At 38.7% G+C, this 20207-nt stretch overlaps 1 protein-coding gene across 4 annotated transcripts in view; it reads left to right on the top strand.

Moving 5' to 3' along the window:
* The window catches only part of CIB2 (calcium and integrin binding family member 2), a 44539-nt gene that overhangs the window by 10420 nt on the left and 13912 nt on the right, over nucleotides 1-20207 (top strand). For all 4 annotated transcript variants that reach the window (XR_007708735.1, XM_050713025.1, XM_050713024.1 and 1 more), the window contains 2 exons: nucleotides 3973-4007; nucleotides 14225-14336. Coding sequence is in view for 3 of the 4 variants with exons in the window: in XM_050713025.1 (XP_050568982.1) it covers nucleotides 3973-4007; nucleotides 14225-14336 (147 nt within the window). In the remaining variant the exon portion in view is untranslated. The remainder of the gene's footprint in view (nucleotides 1-3972; nucleotides 4008-14224; nucleotides 14337-20207) is intronic.

Genomic DNA, 20207 nt, shown 5'->3' with positions numbered 1-20207 from the left:
TAAAATGCAGCATTTAGTACTTATATATAGTAATATAGCTAGAAGCATCTAATCTATCTTGCCCTGAGGATATTTTCAAAGTTCCTGTTATTCGTTGGTTTATTTTATCTGTAGCTTGTTGGCTCTTCTTCAAGATTCTTTCTAATTTGAAGTGACTTTTATATTGCTAGGACTGTTTTGTATTATTTATTTACTTATAAAATGTTCTGATGAAGCTGTTGCAGGTTCAGAATAATCCTGCCCTTCTGAAATTATGCACATAAGTGGCACAATTATACAACTGTTGTTATAGAGGATAAATATAATGGGTGTATGAAATACTATTTTGCAATAGCTTTGCACATTTGAGTGCTGCCCTTTTCTCATTTGGTTGTTATCCAGTTTTTCTTCTCTTCCTTTCTGCAGATAAATATTGCCCTTCTCTATGTGCAATTAATTTTATTTGAAAATTGTGCTTTATGCACAACAATCTTTGCTTCTAAAGGTGGTAAGTGACAATCTTTTATTCAGTGGACTGCTAAAACTCGTGAACTATATGCTGCTCTCTGGGATAGGCAATAGATCTCGCAGAACAAATTACACATGGTCCAGTTCCAGAATAACACCGCACGTTACACCCTGTATGTGTACGTCACATAAAATTAATGCTGATTAATCAGCATTCTCAGCACCGTTATCTCTACTACTATTTTTTGCTCAAATCCCTGTAGAGCTAAACACAAAGCAGAACTGATCTAGGAGTTCACAGTGAAGTCTTACAGACTAATAGACAAGGTAGTAGACTGTTGTGTTTATCTGTTACCATCTTGTCCTAAACTTGCATTCACCTGACATAGCAGGTCAAAGAATAAAACGCCAGTTCTGGTTTTGCTAAGCTCTTTACATTGTGCTATTTTATAAAGGAAATTTTAAGAGCAGAGATTGTTAATATAGCTTTGAGCAACACTGTGTGACTAGCAGAAGGTCACACCACCAGCCAAGAGCAAAGCCACCCATAAAACCAAAGTACGCCAGCTACATGTCTCTTTACTCTGCAGAATATTTTAAGAACCAGTTAAGCTACCTAAATGCCAAATTTGAGAATCAAGTTCCATTATACGAGCTAATGATATAATTGAAATCAATGGACAAAATTGTTTGCTTTGTTTTTCAGTCTTCATTAGCCATAAGGAAGTGGGTGATTGCAGATTTGTTTGTGTTATCTCAAAAAAAAAAAAAATCAGTGTTCCTTTGTCACACTTCTAATTAGTTTAATTACTGAGGGCACAAGGACAGACCAAGTGGGATAGTTGATCTTAGAAGAGGAGCGGGTATTTTCTCAAGTGCAGGAGTAGGTAATCTTTCAAGGCAAGACCTCTGTCCTAAATAACCTGAAACCCACAGGGGACCTCCTGTTAGCAGTAGTTTTTCAGGCTGTTGTATAGCATTAGAAATAAAAGCCTCCATTTCCAGGGCAAGTTCTTGCTGGAAATCTAGAACTGATACAAGTTATGAAAACTGTGGTCACGCTTCTTTGAGTGTTTAGCATGTGCTTTTTTAGCAGGACTCCTCATGGCTTTAGTGTCTAAACAGAATAGGCAGATTGCTTTGTAAATCAATGGTAGACTAAAATACCGTCTACATGATAACAGATGCGTTCCATGATATTTATGGCTTTAAGGAAGATTGATGTAGGCATATGCATGAACCACAAATACTTCCCAGGACCCATTTCACCTTTACATATGAGGGACTTAATTTGACATGTTTATTTACTATTTATTGTCCATCATTTTGTATTTTCTGTATGAATTAAGTAGCCAGAAGAAAATTGGATGATTCACCTCCGTGCTTCTCTGGCCAAAAGTCTTTAATTAAATTTGAATTAAATTGATGGAGTTCCAGCAAATACAAAATGAAATTATATTTAGACCTGGGTTCCATGGTGACTTTAATCCAACTTGGGGCCGTGTTTCCAACAAAAAGGGCAGTCTTATACCTCTTCCCTCCCACCAGTAATGACTTGTTTTAGTTTCTTCTCTTAACACTGGTGCTAGAATTAGTGACACTGTTCTAAGCCACAACAAGGAGGTGATCCAAGCTGAAAACGAATCCCTTGTTGTGTGGTTAGTTTCCAAACACATTAGTTCCTTCTCTGAATTTTCTGATGCAGTTATACTACTCATTGGCATGAAGTCAGCATAAAGGAAGAACAGAAATAAGCTGAGAGAAGCAGGAGAGCTGGCTGGACTTCCCTCTCAGAGGCTGGAGCCGTGGCTTTTGCATTTGCCATTCAGGATCAGCCAGGCAGAACATTTTTTAAGTGGTGTGTAAGGTCTTGCTGTGGGTTGGAAGTATAGGCCAGGGTCCTGACCTTGGTGCCTTGACATTGAATAGCTCTAAGCTCTCTGAAAGTGGTCTCAGGAACCATTGTAAATTTTGTGACACCCCTAACACACAATGCCGTGTAATTGTCAGGCGTATTTGGAATACTGCAGTCAGCAACAGCGGTCAGGCAAATACTTGCTATTACAGGGAAACATAGGATTGTGTTGTCTGTTGTTATAAAGGTTTCCAGTGTCCATGTTTTTACATTACAGTACTAAAAAATTCCTTTGATAAAACTAAAGATGGAATACAATAATGTTTGTTGTCAAAGAAGTGAAGTGACTTGGATTTAAAAAAAAAAAAAAACAAAAAACTAAACGCGGACTTTCATCAGAAAAGGTTTATGATATGATATCTTGCTGTGGTTTTTAGTGGTGCTCTCACAAGAGTTCTGGAAGGTAAAGGGTAACTCATCTTGTTCATCTTTATCTCTATTTGTGTGTCAGTTTTGTGTCAGCTTTCTAGTTAAGTAACAGTGTCTGCTGCTTTCTCAAGCCTATACAATTACGGGATGATTGCTGCTCAGGGCACCACCATCATTTGAGATTGCACCTGCCTTTCATTAATAAATGATGCATCCTTTAGTGGCAGTTTGACTGTAAGTGGTGAACAAGCTAGAATTAATGAAGACTTACCCAGCTGGCTCCTATTTCACTTTGTGCAGTTCCAGACAATGTGACATCTTTGTTGGCAGCTCACAGTGTGCCTTCCTATCCTGCCTTGTAACACTATTCTGCTACACAATACATGGAAGGGAAAGCTGCTTCTGCTCCTGCTTGGTGCAGAGGAGAGCAAGCAAACTCAATAATTGATACCAGGCAGGACTGATACCGTACCTGGATACCTGAGACGAGCTGGTTGATTGCTTCAGCTAGCTGTGATCATTTGCTTTTCCCCTCCTTTGAAGAAGCAGGCATTTAGCCAGATTAATTCTCACCTTAGGGACAAAATGCATTTTCAGTAGTTGACTGAAGAGCAAGACCAGGGTGAGGGCACAGTAGCTGTATGTGCTCGTAGGTACGACATAACAAGTCTGCTGTTATCTTGCCACTAGCTGATTTTAGGATGTGTATTTTAAATGCTTGCGTTAAAGGAGAAAACCTACTAGGATAGGAGCTGAATTCTTAAGCATACGCTCTGCCACATCACCCAGGCCTGTGAGAGAAGCAGGTAGCCATCAAGAGCGTCGTGGTTTCATTATACTAGCATCTAGCACTCTGGCACTCCCACCCTCCCATCAGCCAGTAACTCTGAGACACAAACTTGCATGTTCTCTAAACTCATGGCCTGAGCAATGTGCAGAACTGATCATCCTGTATTTCATTGTCATCAGTGTTTCTAGTTTTGAATACAGGGCATAACTTTCCCTAAAAAAAAAAAAAAAAAACTTAGGATATTTCAATTATTTTATAACATACATTGCTTTCCATAGAGTTACTTTATAGCATATATTGCTTTCCAAATCAAAACCAGATGGTGCATATATGGTATCTTTAATGTTTTTCTGCCAGCTCTAAGTTTTCTCCCCAAAACATTAAAAAGTAATCCTTTGCGCTCACTTTCAATATTTCTATCGTATGGTAAAACATTTTGTTTTTTTAACAGGATTGCACATTCTTCACTCGGAAAGAAATCCTTCGGTAAGTAAGCTATATTATTTTTTCTATCATCATTCACATGGAAAGAACAAAATCACTTTTTTCTGACTTGTGAGGAAAACAAATGAAACCAGTTATTTTGCATAAATGAATGTAGGATGGGGCTCAGGGTACGTGTATAATATGTAAATGTATGTAAGCAAAAGATGTCTGTTGGGTTAACGTCAATAACATAGGCTTTTCTAGGAAGAAGCCATTGAATAGTAGGGAGTCAGTGACTTTCTGAATGGAATTTGCTGCTTTTCTATTTGTTTTTCCTCAGGATTTTTGTCCTAATAAGGAGTGAAAATACAGCCGTGGCATGTATCTAGACTTAGGAGCTCATAATGTTCCAGGTTCTCAAATTTGAATAGCTTCTGAGACATAAGCAGTATCAGGGAAACAGCGTTTGTTTTCATAAACATTGGACTTTTGCTTTGCTCTGAGGTCAAAAATAGATGTGGTCTCTGTGAGAGGTGTTCTTTGCCTTAGCTGTGTTGCAGTAAACTTCAGTAAGACTGATGTTCAGCAATTCTGTTGAGGTGAAAACTAATGGCATGCATTAAATGGGTTGCTTTATTTTTTTGATGGGGGAAAATAGGGGTGGTATTTAAGCTAATTTCTTACATACCTTTGTTCTTGGTATTTGTGCACCTAAGGTACATCTACAGAAAATTTTGTGGACAAATAGGAGTCTACAACATGTGTAATACAGGCCCAAATTAAAGAATATGACACAAAACACAGCTAATTTTCTAGCAAGATTGTAATGTTGGCAGGGAGAGAATGGATGCACAACTGTAAAATGCTGATGAAAGAAAGGAAGTAAGGAATCAAATATTTCCCCGGAAGATGTAATTAGTAAACTTCTTAATCTGAGTACACAGACTTTCACATTTGGAAAACAGCATTTCCAAAATGGAAATTTGAACCATCACGAGCAACTGAGGGAACACAGTAAGTGTACTTTGAAAAATATGCTGCAGATTTCAGGAAAAGATGTTCTGAAGTCAGAAAATGTCACTGTATGATAGGCAAGCAGGAATTTTACAGTATTGTGAAAGCTGGCAATGAACTGAGGAGTCAGCAACTTTTGTTCTCTTTTTTTCTGGGTTGCAGTGGATAAAAAAAATAGTTGTAGAGAAGTTTCCAATGTACAGTTTTGACAAGCAGGTGAAGACTGACAGAAATGAAGAGAGATTTCCCCACAGAAATGTCCTAAGTTTTTTTACATGCATTCTGGATTTTTTCTTGATGCATGATACTGAAATAAAACTTCTGTTGAAATTTGATATCAAGGCACTGAATGTTTCAGAACTTTCAGAACATTCTAAAAATAGCAATTATAAATGAGCTGGATTTGTGAATGTTCATGTAACAGTATTCTCGGGTGTGTCTCAGAGCTGTGTAATTTGAAACTGCATTTGCAGATAGGTGATTTATGATTTTTTATCCTTGCATGGTAACTGTGACAGAGTAGAGGAGGTCACTGCGATTCATAAGACTTCCTGTTAAAGGAAGCAACACTGAACTGTGGCAAAGGTTCTGCTGCCTAAGAACGAGATGATGGTTATTTATCTAATAAAGTTTAACATGGTGACTATGCATGGGATAGGGACTGTAGAACTGGAAGTTGTTGGTTTACCTTGTTACTCTTTCACTAATCTATGTAAGCAACTTTCATCTATGTAAGCATCTTTGACAAATTGCTCCTTTAATTCGTCTGTCTTAATATTTTTGTGCCTTTTAAGTATGAGGAGAATATTCCCTTTATCTTGACTGTTGAGGTTGCAAGCTCCTCCTGGTAAGAATAATTCAAACTATTTTACCTCCAGAATGCTGAAACTGGTCTTAGTTGTAGGTTTTGCATTCTGTTGTAGTGAAAATGCTGGTCTGAATACTTCCTGAAGCTTGTGGTATCTGTGAGAGGTGTCATATTCACCTGGCATTTAAATAGACCAGTTAAAATACAGTGAAGTGTTGACTGTGGCAAACAGTATTTAAGTTAGAACAACCCTGATAGATTTTAGTAAGGGCTATTTTTCTAAAAAGCACAGAAATGTAAACAAATAACTTGGTGAAAAAAAAGCAAATAGTTTTTGGCTGAAGTCAGCCTCCCTGGCTGGCTCACCATCTATTGGTATGAGTGTTAGTGATGACACAAGCAAAGGGACACAGTTGTTTAGATGGGGATGAAGGAATAAATATGGCAGCTCCAATCTAGATGACTTGAAACTCATGCAAAACAGCATGAGATTGCAATTAGGTAAAATGGGCTAAGTGATATTATCCATCTTTCCCTGCGGGAAAATAGACCATCAAAAAGCCCAAACAACAACAAATTTCTCTTCTGCTGGTTTAATGAGCTGAATCAGCTCTCTTAAGGGTGAGCGCTAAAGGTGAAACAAGAACCAGAACAGGAAAATGGGACTGAAAATGAGGAAAGTAGAGGAGAGCAAGGCTCTACATTTCAGTGGAGGTGAGATGTTAGATTGTCTTAGTCAGTGTAAGACTCTGGTACCATGATCAACTTAAGTCAGCATAAATGCAGGCTGCTGTCAAAGGGGTCGAGGACACATTCTCCTGATCGATAATCTAGGTGTGGAAGGAAGTATGTTTATAAACTACAAGGAAATAGTGCAATTTAAGTTAAGGTGAAGAAGAAATGAAAACATCGTCGTGATCCACGATTATGGATCTAGGAGGAGGGAAAACCACTGTGTTAATGGACTGCAGAAAAGATAATCATGCCTGGTGAAATAGAAGAAACAAATAATTATTTATCATGTTTCAGTTGACTGTTTATCACCAAAAAATCTAAAAATTCTCTTGGAGAAGTGCTTAACACAACTCATTAAATGATAGAACTCATGAGCCCAGGGCAAGAGCGTGTTGAAGATCCGTGGATAATGTAGATGTATACATACTATCACTGACAACATATTATCTAAAATACTTACAGGACAGCTGACAAATGTTTAGAATCCTTACTAATTCTGTTGATAGGTGTGTGTTAGGGCTTTGAAAGCATACCCCACTTTGCCTGAGAATGTGGAAATTACACCAGGACTACAGGACACAACCTCAGTGTATGGAAAGATGCCAGACCACTGGGTGGATGATCAGCTCTTAAGTGCCTAGAACATAATACGTGCTCAGATGCAGCCACTGTGGATTTGCTAAAAGCAAATCTCCTCCTTCATGAGTGACTGCTCTTGTGGATAAGAGAAAAGAAACAGATGCAACATATCTTTATTGTAGTAAAGCCTTTTTGCATTTTCCTGCATGCATTAGTCCTTTTCTACCTCTGTTGTGTGAGTGCACTAACCTCTTGGCTAAGGTACCAGTGAACATACTTGAAAAAAATTGTAAGAATTGTAAGAAACATTGAGCTGAGGGGGGATTGCAGACACTATGAAGATCAACGTTACCTTTTAAAGCAGTGCTCAATGTATTAGAGAGAAGGTCCAAGATCACCAATAGTCTGCACTGAAATTGATACGGTCAAGTATTAAGAACTGTCAATAGATAGGAGAAAAAATTGTCAGTGCAGAATGGAAGCTAAATGGCATTAGTAATTACGAAAAGATATATGGGAAGGGGTTTAATTGATCTAAGCAAATTTAAAAAACAAACTGACCCCCCCAGCCTCCCTGGATACTTTTGTAAAAAAAAAAAAAAAAAAAAAAAGGGGGGGGGGTGGAGAGCAGGGGTTACTTCTAGGGTGTGTTAACCTAAGCATGGTGTGTAAAATGGGAAAATTCCATTCTAGTCAGCATGTCATTCTGGGACCTCAGTGTGAACAGCTGTCCAGTTTTGGGCATCGCCATTCAGAAGAGATCTGTTGTACTGGAAAAGGTCCAGTAGAGAGAAACAAGAATAAGAGGCTTAGTGGAGGAAAAACAAGAAAGTAGAAAGGTTGGAAAAACACTTTACTGATGGCAATAATTAATCTGTTTATATAACATGCCTGTCTTGAGATTGTAGATGGGATCAAATGCTTGTCTCCTATAAGGCAGTATTTCTCTTCCTTAGTTTTGTAAATCTGATTTTCTAGCAGCCAAGCTTTTATTCCAGCAATAATGCTTATCTGCTAGCCAACCCATCTGTTTCTATTTCTCCCTCTAGACTAGTACAATTTGGCAAATACCCAAGCATTCAAACACAGGTGTTCTTGGATATCTGTCCTAGCCAAAAAGTATGAACTCTGTAAATTAAAGTTGTAGAGTTTGAGACTGACTTAACCTAGCTAGACAGCTGCTAGAGGAATATGGCACTAAATTACCAAGTTGGGCACTATCTGGACAATCAGCAAAGCTTTGAACCTTCTTGTGCAGAAGAACATTTATAATTCCATTGCATTCCCTTCTGTACGTGTTCGTTGGCGTGTGTTTGAGGGGTAAAAGATAAGGTGCAGAGGAGCCAATTCTGGCAATCCAGCTATATGCTGGATTTAAAACCCAAAACCTGCCTGAGAGTGAAGTTGGGAAGAAAAGCAGGGGTTTTCTCCAAGTGTCTGGAAAGCCTTCCTTATAAGGGAACAAATACGTGAAAGGGCTAGAGATGCATTTCCTGTGGGAGCAAGCTGCTATGCAGATCGAGGGAGAAGCTAGAACACAGCTTCTGTTTTCCTAGCACATCTCATCTTTCAAAAAGCTTGGGGCCTACATGCAGAAAGGGGAAGTGCCCATACTGTCAGTTCTGGAGAAAAAGGAGTCTGCCAAGAGAATAAAAACCTTGCCATTTAAGCCCGATGGCATAAATCTGAGACCCTGAAAGGAATCTTTCCTTAACCAGTTGCAGACAACCCTGAACGTCCCTCGTTTCTCAGCCCCAAACTGAAGAGCCTCCTTCTCTTCGAGCTGCGGTAAATTTTTCTGTGTGTGGCAGACTTAGGGATATAGAGCCATCTGCACCCCAGCTCTCAGACCCCATGTTTGACCGTCTGCAATAACAGCACTGTAGGGCAAGTGTGTGTGCACCCTAACAATTTGCATTGCTACAGCAACTAGCATCAGTTGAAAATCAGTTCCCAGCTGCTGTCTTTGCCATGAGTATGTTGCATCCTTCCCTGCAGTCTGTGCAATTCTGTCTTGAATGTCGTTGCTTCTTTTGCTTCTAGCCATCCATATTTCTGGGGGTTCACAAGGGCCGATCTGTCTGTTCCCAGGGCTATGGGCAGACTAATCACTGCTGCTCGTCTCTGAAGTGTTGTGTTCCTGCATGTTCCCAGAAGCTGTTCTGCAGCTTTTCCATGTAACTCATACATCTGAACAAGAGCCAGTAGCTTTGATTTTGGTGGGAAACTGAAAGTGCAGCTGAACAGCAGCAGAGTGCTTCTCTGGATGTGCTGTTCATAGTTTATTCCATTCTGTACAGTCAACCTTAGGCTAGATCAAGCTGTGGCTCGTATGAGCTCTTGTGGTGGTTTTACCGTGCTAGGCAGCTGAACACCACAACCGCTCTTTCACTCCCCCTCCTTAGAAGAGGAGGGGAAGAAGTAAAGGAAAGAACAACTCACGGGTTGAGATAAGGATAATTTAATTAAAGGGAAAAAATAATTATTAAGGAAAGATTATTATTAATTAAACAATTTAACTAAAGGGAAAAAAGGGAAAGGGGAAAAGGGAGGGGGAATGGGAAAAAAACAAAACAAGTAAAGGTTGTGTGGAAGTGCAGAGGAAAGAAATTACTCTCTGCTTCCCACAAATGAGCGATGCTTGACCACATCCTTGAAGCAGGGCCTTAATGCACGTAGCCAGTGTTTGGGAGGACAGACGTTTTCGCAACAAGAGCCCACCCCTCCCCTCTTCTTCCTTTTTCCACCTTTTATTGCTGAGTATGACATCATATGGTATGGAATATCCCTTTGGTTGGTTTAGGTCAGCTGCCCTGGTGATGTTCCTTTCTCACTTTTTTGCCCACCCCCTAGGAGGGTTAGAGAGAGTCCTGATGCTGTGCCAGCACTGCTCAGCAGCAGGGACAACACAGGTGTGATACCAGTGCTGTTCTAGCTGCAAGTGCAGAGCACAGCACTGTATGGGCTGCTGCAGGGAAAATTAACGTCCCAGCCAGACCCAGTACAGCTTCTTGTGGGACTGCTCATCAGCACTCAAGGCGTTGCTTTGTTGTTCCAGTTAAGCCCTATTGCTCTTCGTTTTCTGTGAATATGCAGAGCAGTCTAGAATTTACTCTTTGGGATGGTCATGATTTGTGGTGTTACAGTCAGATGTACTTTGAATGTATTCATGTTATTTAGCCTGAAATAGGATAGATATTCCTGAATAGAAATGTTTTTGCTGTTTGTTTTTTCTTCCATACCATAAATGAAGTGACCGGTACTGTGAAGGCAGCACCAGACTTTGTGAGATGTTTTAAGGTATTAGGTTATAAAGGCTGCTTTAAAGCTTCTGCTTCCGTCTAATCAGTGAGCCATTACCAGCTTTTATCTTTTGTTTTCAGCGCTCTTTTAGTGCAGAGTTCTTATTACAAAAGCAGCCCAGCTAGCTGTAATGTCACAACATTTAATGGTGGTGATTGATGTGTATCAAGCCAAGGAAGAGCTTCTCTGTTTCTCAACATATCCACTGGTGACCTCAAGGACAATCTGACTTTCCCTCTGAGCTCAACAGCAAATTAAAACAATCACTGCAGGGTGCTTGGAATTCTTTTATTTATTTATTTATTTTTAGATCTGTTCAGGTATAGCTAGAGGCTCTGTTATGAGCTTAGAGAGATCCCATTTCCGCCATGTCCAGCAGATGCCCTTTTGTGATTCCAGGGTGTTACACCCTTGAGAACTGGACCAAGGACTCTGACCCACCATTTTTGCCAAGTAAAACACTCTCAAATGGTAGAATGAAATAGCAGAACCAAAAGTAGGGTGCTGTAGTGTTTTTTTTTTAATTTGCTCACTGAGCTGAGTTGATTTAACAGCTTCTTCTGTCTAGAGGGGTAAGTCTTGATCTGTCCTTGTTTGATTAATAGAAAAACTATACCCTCAGTTACTTGCACAAGCACTATTGCAGTTGCAACTGTGAGCTTCCTCAAGGAGCTGTGAAACTTCTGTATTTTCAATCACATCAGTTCCCTGACCTCACTGCAGTTTCCTAAGTGTTACTGCTTATGCAAAGGAGGTGAGTGGGTGGGCAGGCCTGAACAGTCTGCAAGTGCAGATCAGCAGTTTGGTTTTGGACGGAATTAATTTGTGAGAGAATCACAGCCTTGGTCCTTGGGTATGGTACATTAAGCTTAAACATTCACCAAAATCTGACGAAACAGTGTCATTTGTCTGTTATGACATTTGTCACTACATTTCTTCTACTCTAATCTGTGGGAAGGAAAACACTAATAAATGCTACTAGTCTTATTTTCCTTCCATGCAGAATAAATAAGGCATTCTGGCAACAAAGGGAGTGCATCCAGGAATGGAGAGATGATTTTGCAGGCATCCGGAAGAATTTCTTGAGGTAAACACCACGCCAGGATCTGTAGTCACTGCTGCAAAGGCAGTGAGGCTTGTTGCAGGCCCTGGGCTTGTGAGCATATCTAATGGTCTGTGCATGGTGAGGGCAGCCTTTCCAAATCTATGTTTGTTTAGATTGCACTGCAAAACTTCACATAGACACATTTATGCCTTATAAATGGAGCAATGACTAAGGCAGACAGCCAAAGCCGCTTCATTATTTTCAGATATGCTTCCTGTTCAGGGATATGCTGAATGAAAGGACACAAAGCCAGGTCACAGCTCCATATGAATTCAGGCCGTCATCTGAAGTGCCTTCTGCTTCTGTACAAACAGAAGAAATAGTAGAACTTTTAGCATAGAGGTTTACTGATATGCCATTTCCAGTTAGTAATTAATGTTATTGTGTCAAATGTGTCAGCACAGTAACGTGTACAGTGGCAATCAGCACAGCTCTCGGGAGATGATTGCTGAAGCTGGCTCTCCGTATTGGTCTTAGTACTTGGCCCAGGTATGGCAGTGGTGTGGCTGATTTATGTAGTGGTGTTGCATGCAGGAGGTTTACGGTTCTAGACTAACCCGAGTAGTCATCTGAGGAAATAACCTTTATGTCCACTCATCTTTGCATTGTGTTATAGAATGATTGATGAGAAACGTACAGTTCCCTTGCCAAAATGTAAGTACTCACCCAGTGTAATGCAGGTTACTCAAGTGCATGGAAGTTTGACTAAAATTCATGCAAAAGGGACTGTATTACACTATGTGATATATGGCTTTCTCAGGATCCTATAAGAGGCTGCAGAAGTTCTGTTTTTCTACCAGTTATCCACAAAGTCATTTGAGGGACTGGCAATCCAGTGCTTAGTTTATCATGAAATGGTGTGTGGTGTCCCTGAATAACTTTCCAGCTGTCTTTACAACTTCCCAGTGGAGAGAGGAAAAAAAAAAAAGTTGTGGTGTTCTGTTGATTGGTTTTATTGTTTTTTTTTTTAATTATTATTATTTATTTATTGCGAAGGATAATGGTGCTTGTGCAACATATTGCATATTGGTTTTGGAACCTTTGTGTTTTTCATCGTGATAATGCCATGTAATAAAGCTATCTCAAATGGAGTCGTAGGATCCTTACAGATAAAAGCTTGTGAAAAGCTATTTTATTGCTGTAGTTTTATTTGCAGGAACCTGGATCACAGCCACTTCCTACAGGCTCATTTGGATGCTTTAGTGTGAAATCCACTCAGGTGGAAAGTTCTTATTCCTATGGATCTTTGTGTGATTTGGTGAATTAGGGGGAGAGTTAGTGGGAGGAGAACAGGATAAGAAAGCTTCCCACAAATCTGCTGTTAATTACTTGCGTGTTTTTCCGTCCCTCGTCTTCCTTCTAGCTACATCTGACAGAGTCCTGTTGAGCCTGAGGCAGTGTTCTGGAAGGCTCTCTAGTTGTTAGTGCCTGGCAAGTCCTTTATGCTCTGCTTCAGAGAAAAATCAAAACAGACTTAACTGTAAATGGACTGACGGGAAACAGATTGTGCTAACAGCTTTCTGTAGAAATGGATGTTGACTTCTTGTGGATGTTGCTGAATAAAACAGAGCAATTGCATGTACTCAGATGTATATCTAGGAATGTATATATATATATTACAGCAGAGACATTTTACAGGGGGGTTATTTTCTTGTTTTGGTGGTTTTTACCAACTTCCTGTCCCTAAATGTGTGTTTCCCTTTGTGAATCTAAAAACTAAGCAAATTCTGTCAGCAAATGTATTGTTTAGCTCAACACTTTTGGCCCTAACTCATTCATCTTTCTTTTTTGAAAGGAGTTTTATTACACTCTGTGGCAGCAGACCAACACTATGTGCTTTTATTCTGTGTCCTTTAGCAAAGTTTTTAGCTAAAACCTAATCATTGTAATAACTTGCTGAAGGTTTCTCTAAGGAGAAACACTTGCTTATTGCCTCTAAAATACACCGTTTTGAGGAATAAGCTCAGACAAGAATGAAGCAAAACTGTGTGAAATGGAATGAAATGGAAATGGTCTGTGTGACACTGCTACAATTACAAGTCTAGATCTGCTTTGCTAGTGAGGCACAGGTAGGTAAAGGGCTTTTTTTTATTGAGAAGTAAGGTCTCGCAAGATGCTGTTGTCCATAGCATAGATAGCATATTATTTGTCTTTTCAATTTCATGCCTGTATCTTTGACCAGCATTCTGCACTCAACTTTGATCCCTGGATTTTCTCAGTGTTAGTACATTGGTCCAGGCCTGCTTCTTGTGTACATGTAGGAATCTGGTGCTTAAAAATTATATACAAATAGTGTGAAACCCTGCTTAATAAAAAACTCAAGGTATATGTCAGTGTTAGCAGCAGTTGTGCTGGATACTACATCAAAGCCCTCTGTCTCCAAAAAGATGGGGATTTGGTAGGTCAGTCCTATGCACTTACAGATAATGATTAGCCAGATTTATGTTTGATTACTCAGGTTGGATAAAAGGGAAAGGTTCTTCACTAAGATGGCGGTCAGGCACTGGAACAGGCTCCTCAGGGAAGTGGTCTTGGCCCAAAGCCCTCCAGAGTTCAAGAAGCATTTGGACAACATTCTCAGAGATAGGGTTTGGTTTTTCGGTGGTCCTTTGTGAAGCTGGGAGTTGGACTTAGATAATTATGGGTCCCTTCCAGATTAGGTTTATCTAGGATTCTGTACTGTATTAATTGAATGGATTATTTAAAATGACTGTTTTTTCTACTTGTTTACAGGTTGCATGGCCGGTACCATGAAATGGCACCAAACGTTGTGCCCATGGACTATACAAAGGACCCGGATGTTAAACTACCTATGCAGCTTATAATAAACATGCCTGAGCTAAAGGTATGGCTTCTGACTGCTTACAAACTGTATTCTGATAAGCTCTATAGCTTTTCTGCCAGAGATTGTATCAAGTGAGTTTGGTATCTTTTCCCCTTCCAGTTATTGTTCAAGGGCAAAGCCAGCCACAGAAAATGGAAAATATTTAGGTGGATGTCTCCCATGCAGAGATAGTTGGGATAGAAGTTAAAGGAAACGAGTAAGAACTAAAACTAAATTTTACACTCTTTTCACTTTGTATATCCCTTCAAAGCCAGTGGGTTGTTTTGCTGCTGACTTTCCTTAAAAATATTGTATAGTATAGGAATGTAGTTAGTATGTACCTCACTATTGTTAAAATAGTTACAAAATTGAAACCTATGATGTGAAATGAGTTTTTCCCAGAGTTGATATAATATTTCTTTCATCAGCTGGTTGAGAGCTATTCACCCTTGTAACTCCTAAAGCAAACCTGATTAGAATTCAGCTACAGGTTAGCTTTGTATCAGCTGTTTGCATTTTCTAGGTCTGTGTCCTTGGCTGCCAGGGCTATTGGTGTAATTCCCTCCTCTGCAGCTTACAAAGCTGACCTTCTTATCTCATCTCTAATGAAATGAATGACATTTACTAAATCACATAGGTATTACAGTTTTAAAAAGTTATTCTTCACCCATTACAGTGCTCAGTGTGAATCAGGAAAAGGACGTGCAAGTAGTATAATTTAAGGTTTGTTTATGTATGAAAGTTTAACAGCAGCAGCATTCTATAAACCCTTTTTTTAAACAATATTATGTGTGTAAATATGTTGAAATATCTATGAAAGAGCCTAAATTATGTGCCTATGGAGTTAATGAAGAAGAAAGTGCATCCAGAGAAGGAATCATGGAGCTTGAAAATAGGTGGTATAAAGATCTTGCTGAAATGTTCTTTTCAGTTCATCAGTTGGCATAAAATATCTTACTATATGTTAACTGTTCAGATACCATAAATATATCCTGCAAGTTTTGTATCACACAGATGTTTTTATACTCTTTTCTTATTGTACAGATAAGAAAATTAGGCAACAGGACAAGTTAGCAATACTTTGCAAAAATGCTCCATATTTTTCCTCTCTCAAATTGAGTCTAAATTGGAGATAACAATGCAGATTTATAAGTTGATTATCTAGAATTAGATTGTTTAAAACAAAATTAGGCATCTAAATCGGTAGCCTGAGATAAGTAGTTAGCACAAGCAGAGCTAATTAGGCCCCTAGGCTGTATACTGAAGTATATTGTTAAATTGCTAATGGAGCTAAAAGTTGGAAAGTAGAAAGCTTGCTCTAAGCTTTCTTTTTCCTACTTATGATGGGATCAGACGAGTGATGAGAGGTGAATTGAGAGCAATTATGCACTACTTTTCAGAAAGACAAAGAGTTTATTGCAAGAAGTTATTAGAGACATGGCTGACAACACATGAACAATGAGAACCTGTTGCCACAAGACATTGTGGATGAGACAGCACTGATATCTTCAAAAACTATTTAAGTGCTCATACAGAGAAGAATTCCACAGATTACTAACTAGATTTATGATTTGGATGTAATTTCTCTAACTCAGAAGTCCCTCGTATTCATTGCACTGATCTCTTTCTTTTTGAATTTTATTTCCATCTGCTGGTGGTTCCAGTTAGAGTTAGGCTGGTGGACTGGATGGACTGATGATTTTGATGGTTACTGTATTCTACTTTTTTTTTTTTTTTCTTAGAGGTGATCCCTAAATGAGTTGAATTTGTTTTTAATGTCCCAGTGAGATTTGCTTTAGATTAGTTAAAGCATCTGCTCTTAACAGTTATCCGGAACCAGTCAGTCATCCGGAACTTATCTTACAATAGGAATATATTACTGACTTGCTGACATGTTGGATGGACAGCTGTATATAAAAATGCAAATTAGTCTTCTATGAGATGCAATAGCAAAAGTTACTAATGGTCTTACCTATATGATTATAAATTAAAATAAACTAGTCAGCTTTTCCAGTAGCTGGCAGGATAAAATATTATGGGCTTCATGTGGTCTAAGTACATGGGAGTATCTTGAAGTATCCTGATTGTATTAAGCCATCTGCTGTGTTTTGCTTATGCGCAGATACTGATTTTTTAGATTTGTGATTAAAATACATGGTTCTTAAGGGTTTTGATTGACTCATCCAGTGTTGCAAGTAGTTTGATATCTCTCTATCATGTCATGTCTGCAACTCTTTCATCACTGTAGCATCTTAGGTGTTCGTACTGGCACTTCTGGTGGGGAGAATCACTATTCCTTAAGTTTTACATAGTTATCAAGGCAGAATCTCTAGGATATTGAGAGCGTGATATGAAATTTTCTGGATCAGTTATGTAACTTTGAAGGGCTTAGCTGCCAGATGGCTGGTAGTTGTTCTGTGAGACATTGGCAGGCTGATTTCAGCCTTCAGTTCAGAAAAGAAAATAAGTAATGGTAATCACACGTACTTTTTTTGTCTTTAGAGGTACAGGGTCAGACACTTCGGGAACAGCTGTTCTGTGATAATGTTAAGAGATGGACTGCTGTTTTTACAAGACAGTGTGGTGCTTAAACTGAGATATAAAACATAGGTTTTATGTTGAACCAAGATTAGATTTTGTGATACAAGAGCGTCTGTCACTTTTGTAACAAATTTAGGTGGTAGTGGTGTAAGAAACTTGCATAGGTGTATTTAAAGTGGATCAAAATCTATCTTCTTTCACCCCTCTAAATCTGTGAAGCTTTCTGACCCAGCTATATAGGCTGTCTTGAGAGGAATTGAATTTGATTTCATGCAAATACCAGGACAAAACTCAGTGTCAAATTTAATAATAATTCTCTCCCAAGTTTCACAAGGCTGTGAAAACCCTTAGAAATACTGCTGTCAAACCAGTCATTTCAGGAACTGAGGTTCTAAGAGTTTGTAGAGTACAGTCAGTAGCTGGTAAGCTTGTTTCCAGTAAAATAACAGTTAAAAGAGGAGACTAGATCTGCCCCACCTCCCAAGGTCTTTCAAAATATTGACAGTAAAAGGTTTTAAAACGTCACCTAAGATCTCAGTCATAAACCTGGGCCAGTGTTGGTCACGAAGCATTTCCCTATCTCCTATAAAGACAGGGGAACAAGTCTTTCACCTAGAGTTCATTTTCTAAGCAGTCTAGGTATTGACTTCAGCTCATACATGAAGAAAAAATGTCCTTAACCTTTGCAACTTTCCCAGACTGATAAATAAATCAATATTGTTTATTCAGTAAATTTTCATCAAGGTGAAGACAAAGCTGACATTTGAATCTCAGAATAGAAACAAACAAACTAAATGTCTATTGAATTTTAATAAAATTAGTGATAATTTCAATGCACCTGGCTTTCTTCATATGCACATTACACTTCTAGTTACTGGCAATGTTGAGCTTAATACCATTGCAGATTCTGACAAATGGATAGAATCAATAATGCACTTTTCTAAATTAGATTCTGCTACTATAAAGAAATATCTTTACTTCACGCATTAATGTTTTGAGCCAGGATATTTTTAAATATATCTGTGTTTCAAAGAGAAAAAAGATCATCACGAACTTAAATTGGCAATGAATTTTTCACTAATTCATGGTCCTTAAGTTGAAAGTCAGGGCAAGAAACAAATAAATAAAGAAGGGGCAGATACTTTAGGTTGACTAGTTCTACCATTACATTGAAGCTAACAGATTGAGTTTACTCTATCTGTTCCACCGGAGTCTCTGTTCTCTAATGTTGACAACCTTGGTTACACAGGCAAAAGTCTAATAAGTTAATTCAAGGGCATATGAGAACATTTGAGGTTACACTAATTAATACTGCAAATTTGTCACAACAATATGAATTGCTGAGTATGAGGCCATGTAGAAAGGGAAGATGCCTTTATTTCAAAACACAGCTGATTTCACTTGCATTATCCCTGTCATTTCCACGTAACTAGATGTGGGAATGTAACCTGATCGCAGAGATCACACATGTTCTGTAGAATGCAGGACTAAATGTGTGGCTGCCGTCTTTGTGATGTATAAATCCCTGATTGTAAGAACCTTCAAGCTGGTGTATGGCTGTATCTGGTTGTGGCAGTGTAGCAATCTTTGTGTCAAGACGAGGTCATAAAAGGGCTTCCTGGAGGGGAACCGTTTTTGTTTCATTCACTTTACAGTCTGTTGCTTTCCATTTTTGGCTTGTGCAGTAACTTCATTGATCCTCACAGGCCTTGTCATTAGCTGCAGTGGTGAGTGAGGTAGTTCATAAATCCATACACTACTGAAACAGAATGACCAGCAGGCACAGGAATCAGTCAGGGGAAAGAAAGGACACACAAGGAAGAGTGAATTGGTCACACTTTAGAACCAGTGTTAGTACCCTGTTTTTTTCTAAGTTTAAACATGAACACATACATGCTGTTTCAAAATAAAAATAAAATCATTTCCTATAATTTTAAGAGGATTGAGTTTTAGAAGTCATTTCAATGATTTTGTTGCACAGGTGCTAAGTAAAGATCTGTCCTCAGTTTTAAAAGTTTTAAAGCTTTCTATGTAATGGATGATGTCACCCAAGAGAGGAGGTTGATTGTCTTCCCAGATCCCCACCCTGCTCTGGCTAACATTTGCCTGTAGCTCATCCTGACTTCCTTGTCCCTGCATCCCATTAGTTGTTTCTAGTTATGATGGGATGCTTTATGCCTTTTAGACCCTTCCTTTTGTCTTTCTGAAGGCCCTTTTTAACCAGTGTTTCTCAAGTTAACCCTGAGCACTCCAAGTGTGACAAGTGAGGGCCATTATCTCTCCAAATTCTAAATCTGTACCTGTTGGTGCTCTATACTAGTATTTTCTAGGCTTTTCTGCTGTAGTGAATCAGGTTTTGTTTCAATGCCTTATATTCCCATGATGGACTACTATGTTCTGCAAGACTCAGCAATCCCATATGCAACTGGCATCTTTGTTTTTTTGGCCCTCGTGACCATGGTGCAGCCATCATTAAATAGGTAAGCTTGTTGCCAAACCGTCTTAGATCTCTGCTTTTTGCACAGGTGCAATTGCTCAAAACCTTGTAAAATTCGTTTTGGCTTATATTTTATAGATTTTTAAAGTTGTACTTGAAATAGACCTCAAAAGGTCGTCTACTCCATTCACCTGTTTTATCTACAATACTTAGCAAAACTGAAATTCAGTGCATTTTGCATTTCTCATTAGAAACTATAAGAGTTTTAAAAAGCATAAGAGCTTTATTAAGCATGTACAGACAGATATGGTTGTTTTTTGAAGATGTAAACGTATCAATCTAGCTGTATTTTAGCCTTGGTTTGTGCAGGACTTTCTTATTCAGCATGCTGTAGGTGCTGCAGAGAAGTTGGGAAGACAGAAATAGAACAATCTAAACATAAATAAAAATTGTAATTGATTTTTGAGGAAGGTGTTTGTTTTTTAAAAAAAGGGAAATGTGCTTTTGTCTGCTCCAGGGACAACTTGCTCTTGCACTTTTATGTTTCTTCCATAGTGCCAGCCTTTCCTTTGGATGTCTGGTAATGAACACTTTAGCCATTTTTATGTTAATGTTTGTCTAATAAGAATCCATTTCTATTTTTTAGGAGTAACTCCTGAAACTTGAAAGAGGCTTGTTTCTGATCAGTTCTGAACAAGTTCTGATTAAAACATTCAAAGGGATTCTGGCTCGCGCATTTGAATATTTCCACTGATGTCAATGGGGACTTGTATGGAAATCCAAAAGAGAATATCACTGTTTCTGTGGGTATAAAACTGAGAAGTATTTTGTAATGACTACCCAGCCTCTCTAGTTTAGTTATCTTGACCTAAAGAGAATTGTTATAGTTCTACTTGCGGCACGTTATTTTGAAA

Source organism: Cygnus atratus, chromosome 11 (genome assembly GCF_013377495.2).
Source record: "Cygnus atratus isolate AKBS03 ecotype Queensland, Australia chromosome 11, CAtr_DNAZoo_HiC_assembly, whole genome shotgun sequence".
Taxonomy (NCBI): Eukaryota; Metazoa; Chordata; class Aves; order Anseriformes; family Anatidae; genus Cygnus; species Cygnus atratus.
The sequence above is the reverse complement of the archived record's forward strand: the minus strand, read 5'-3'. Positions and strand labels throughout refer to the sequence as shown.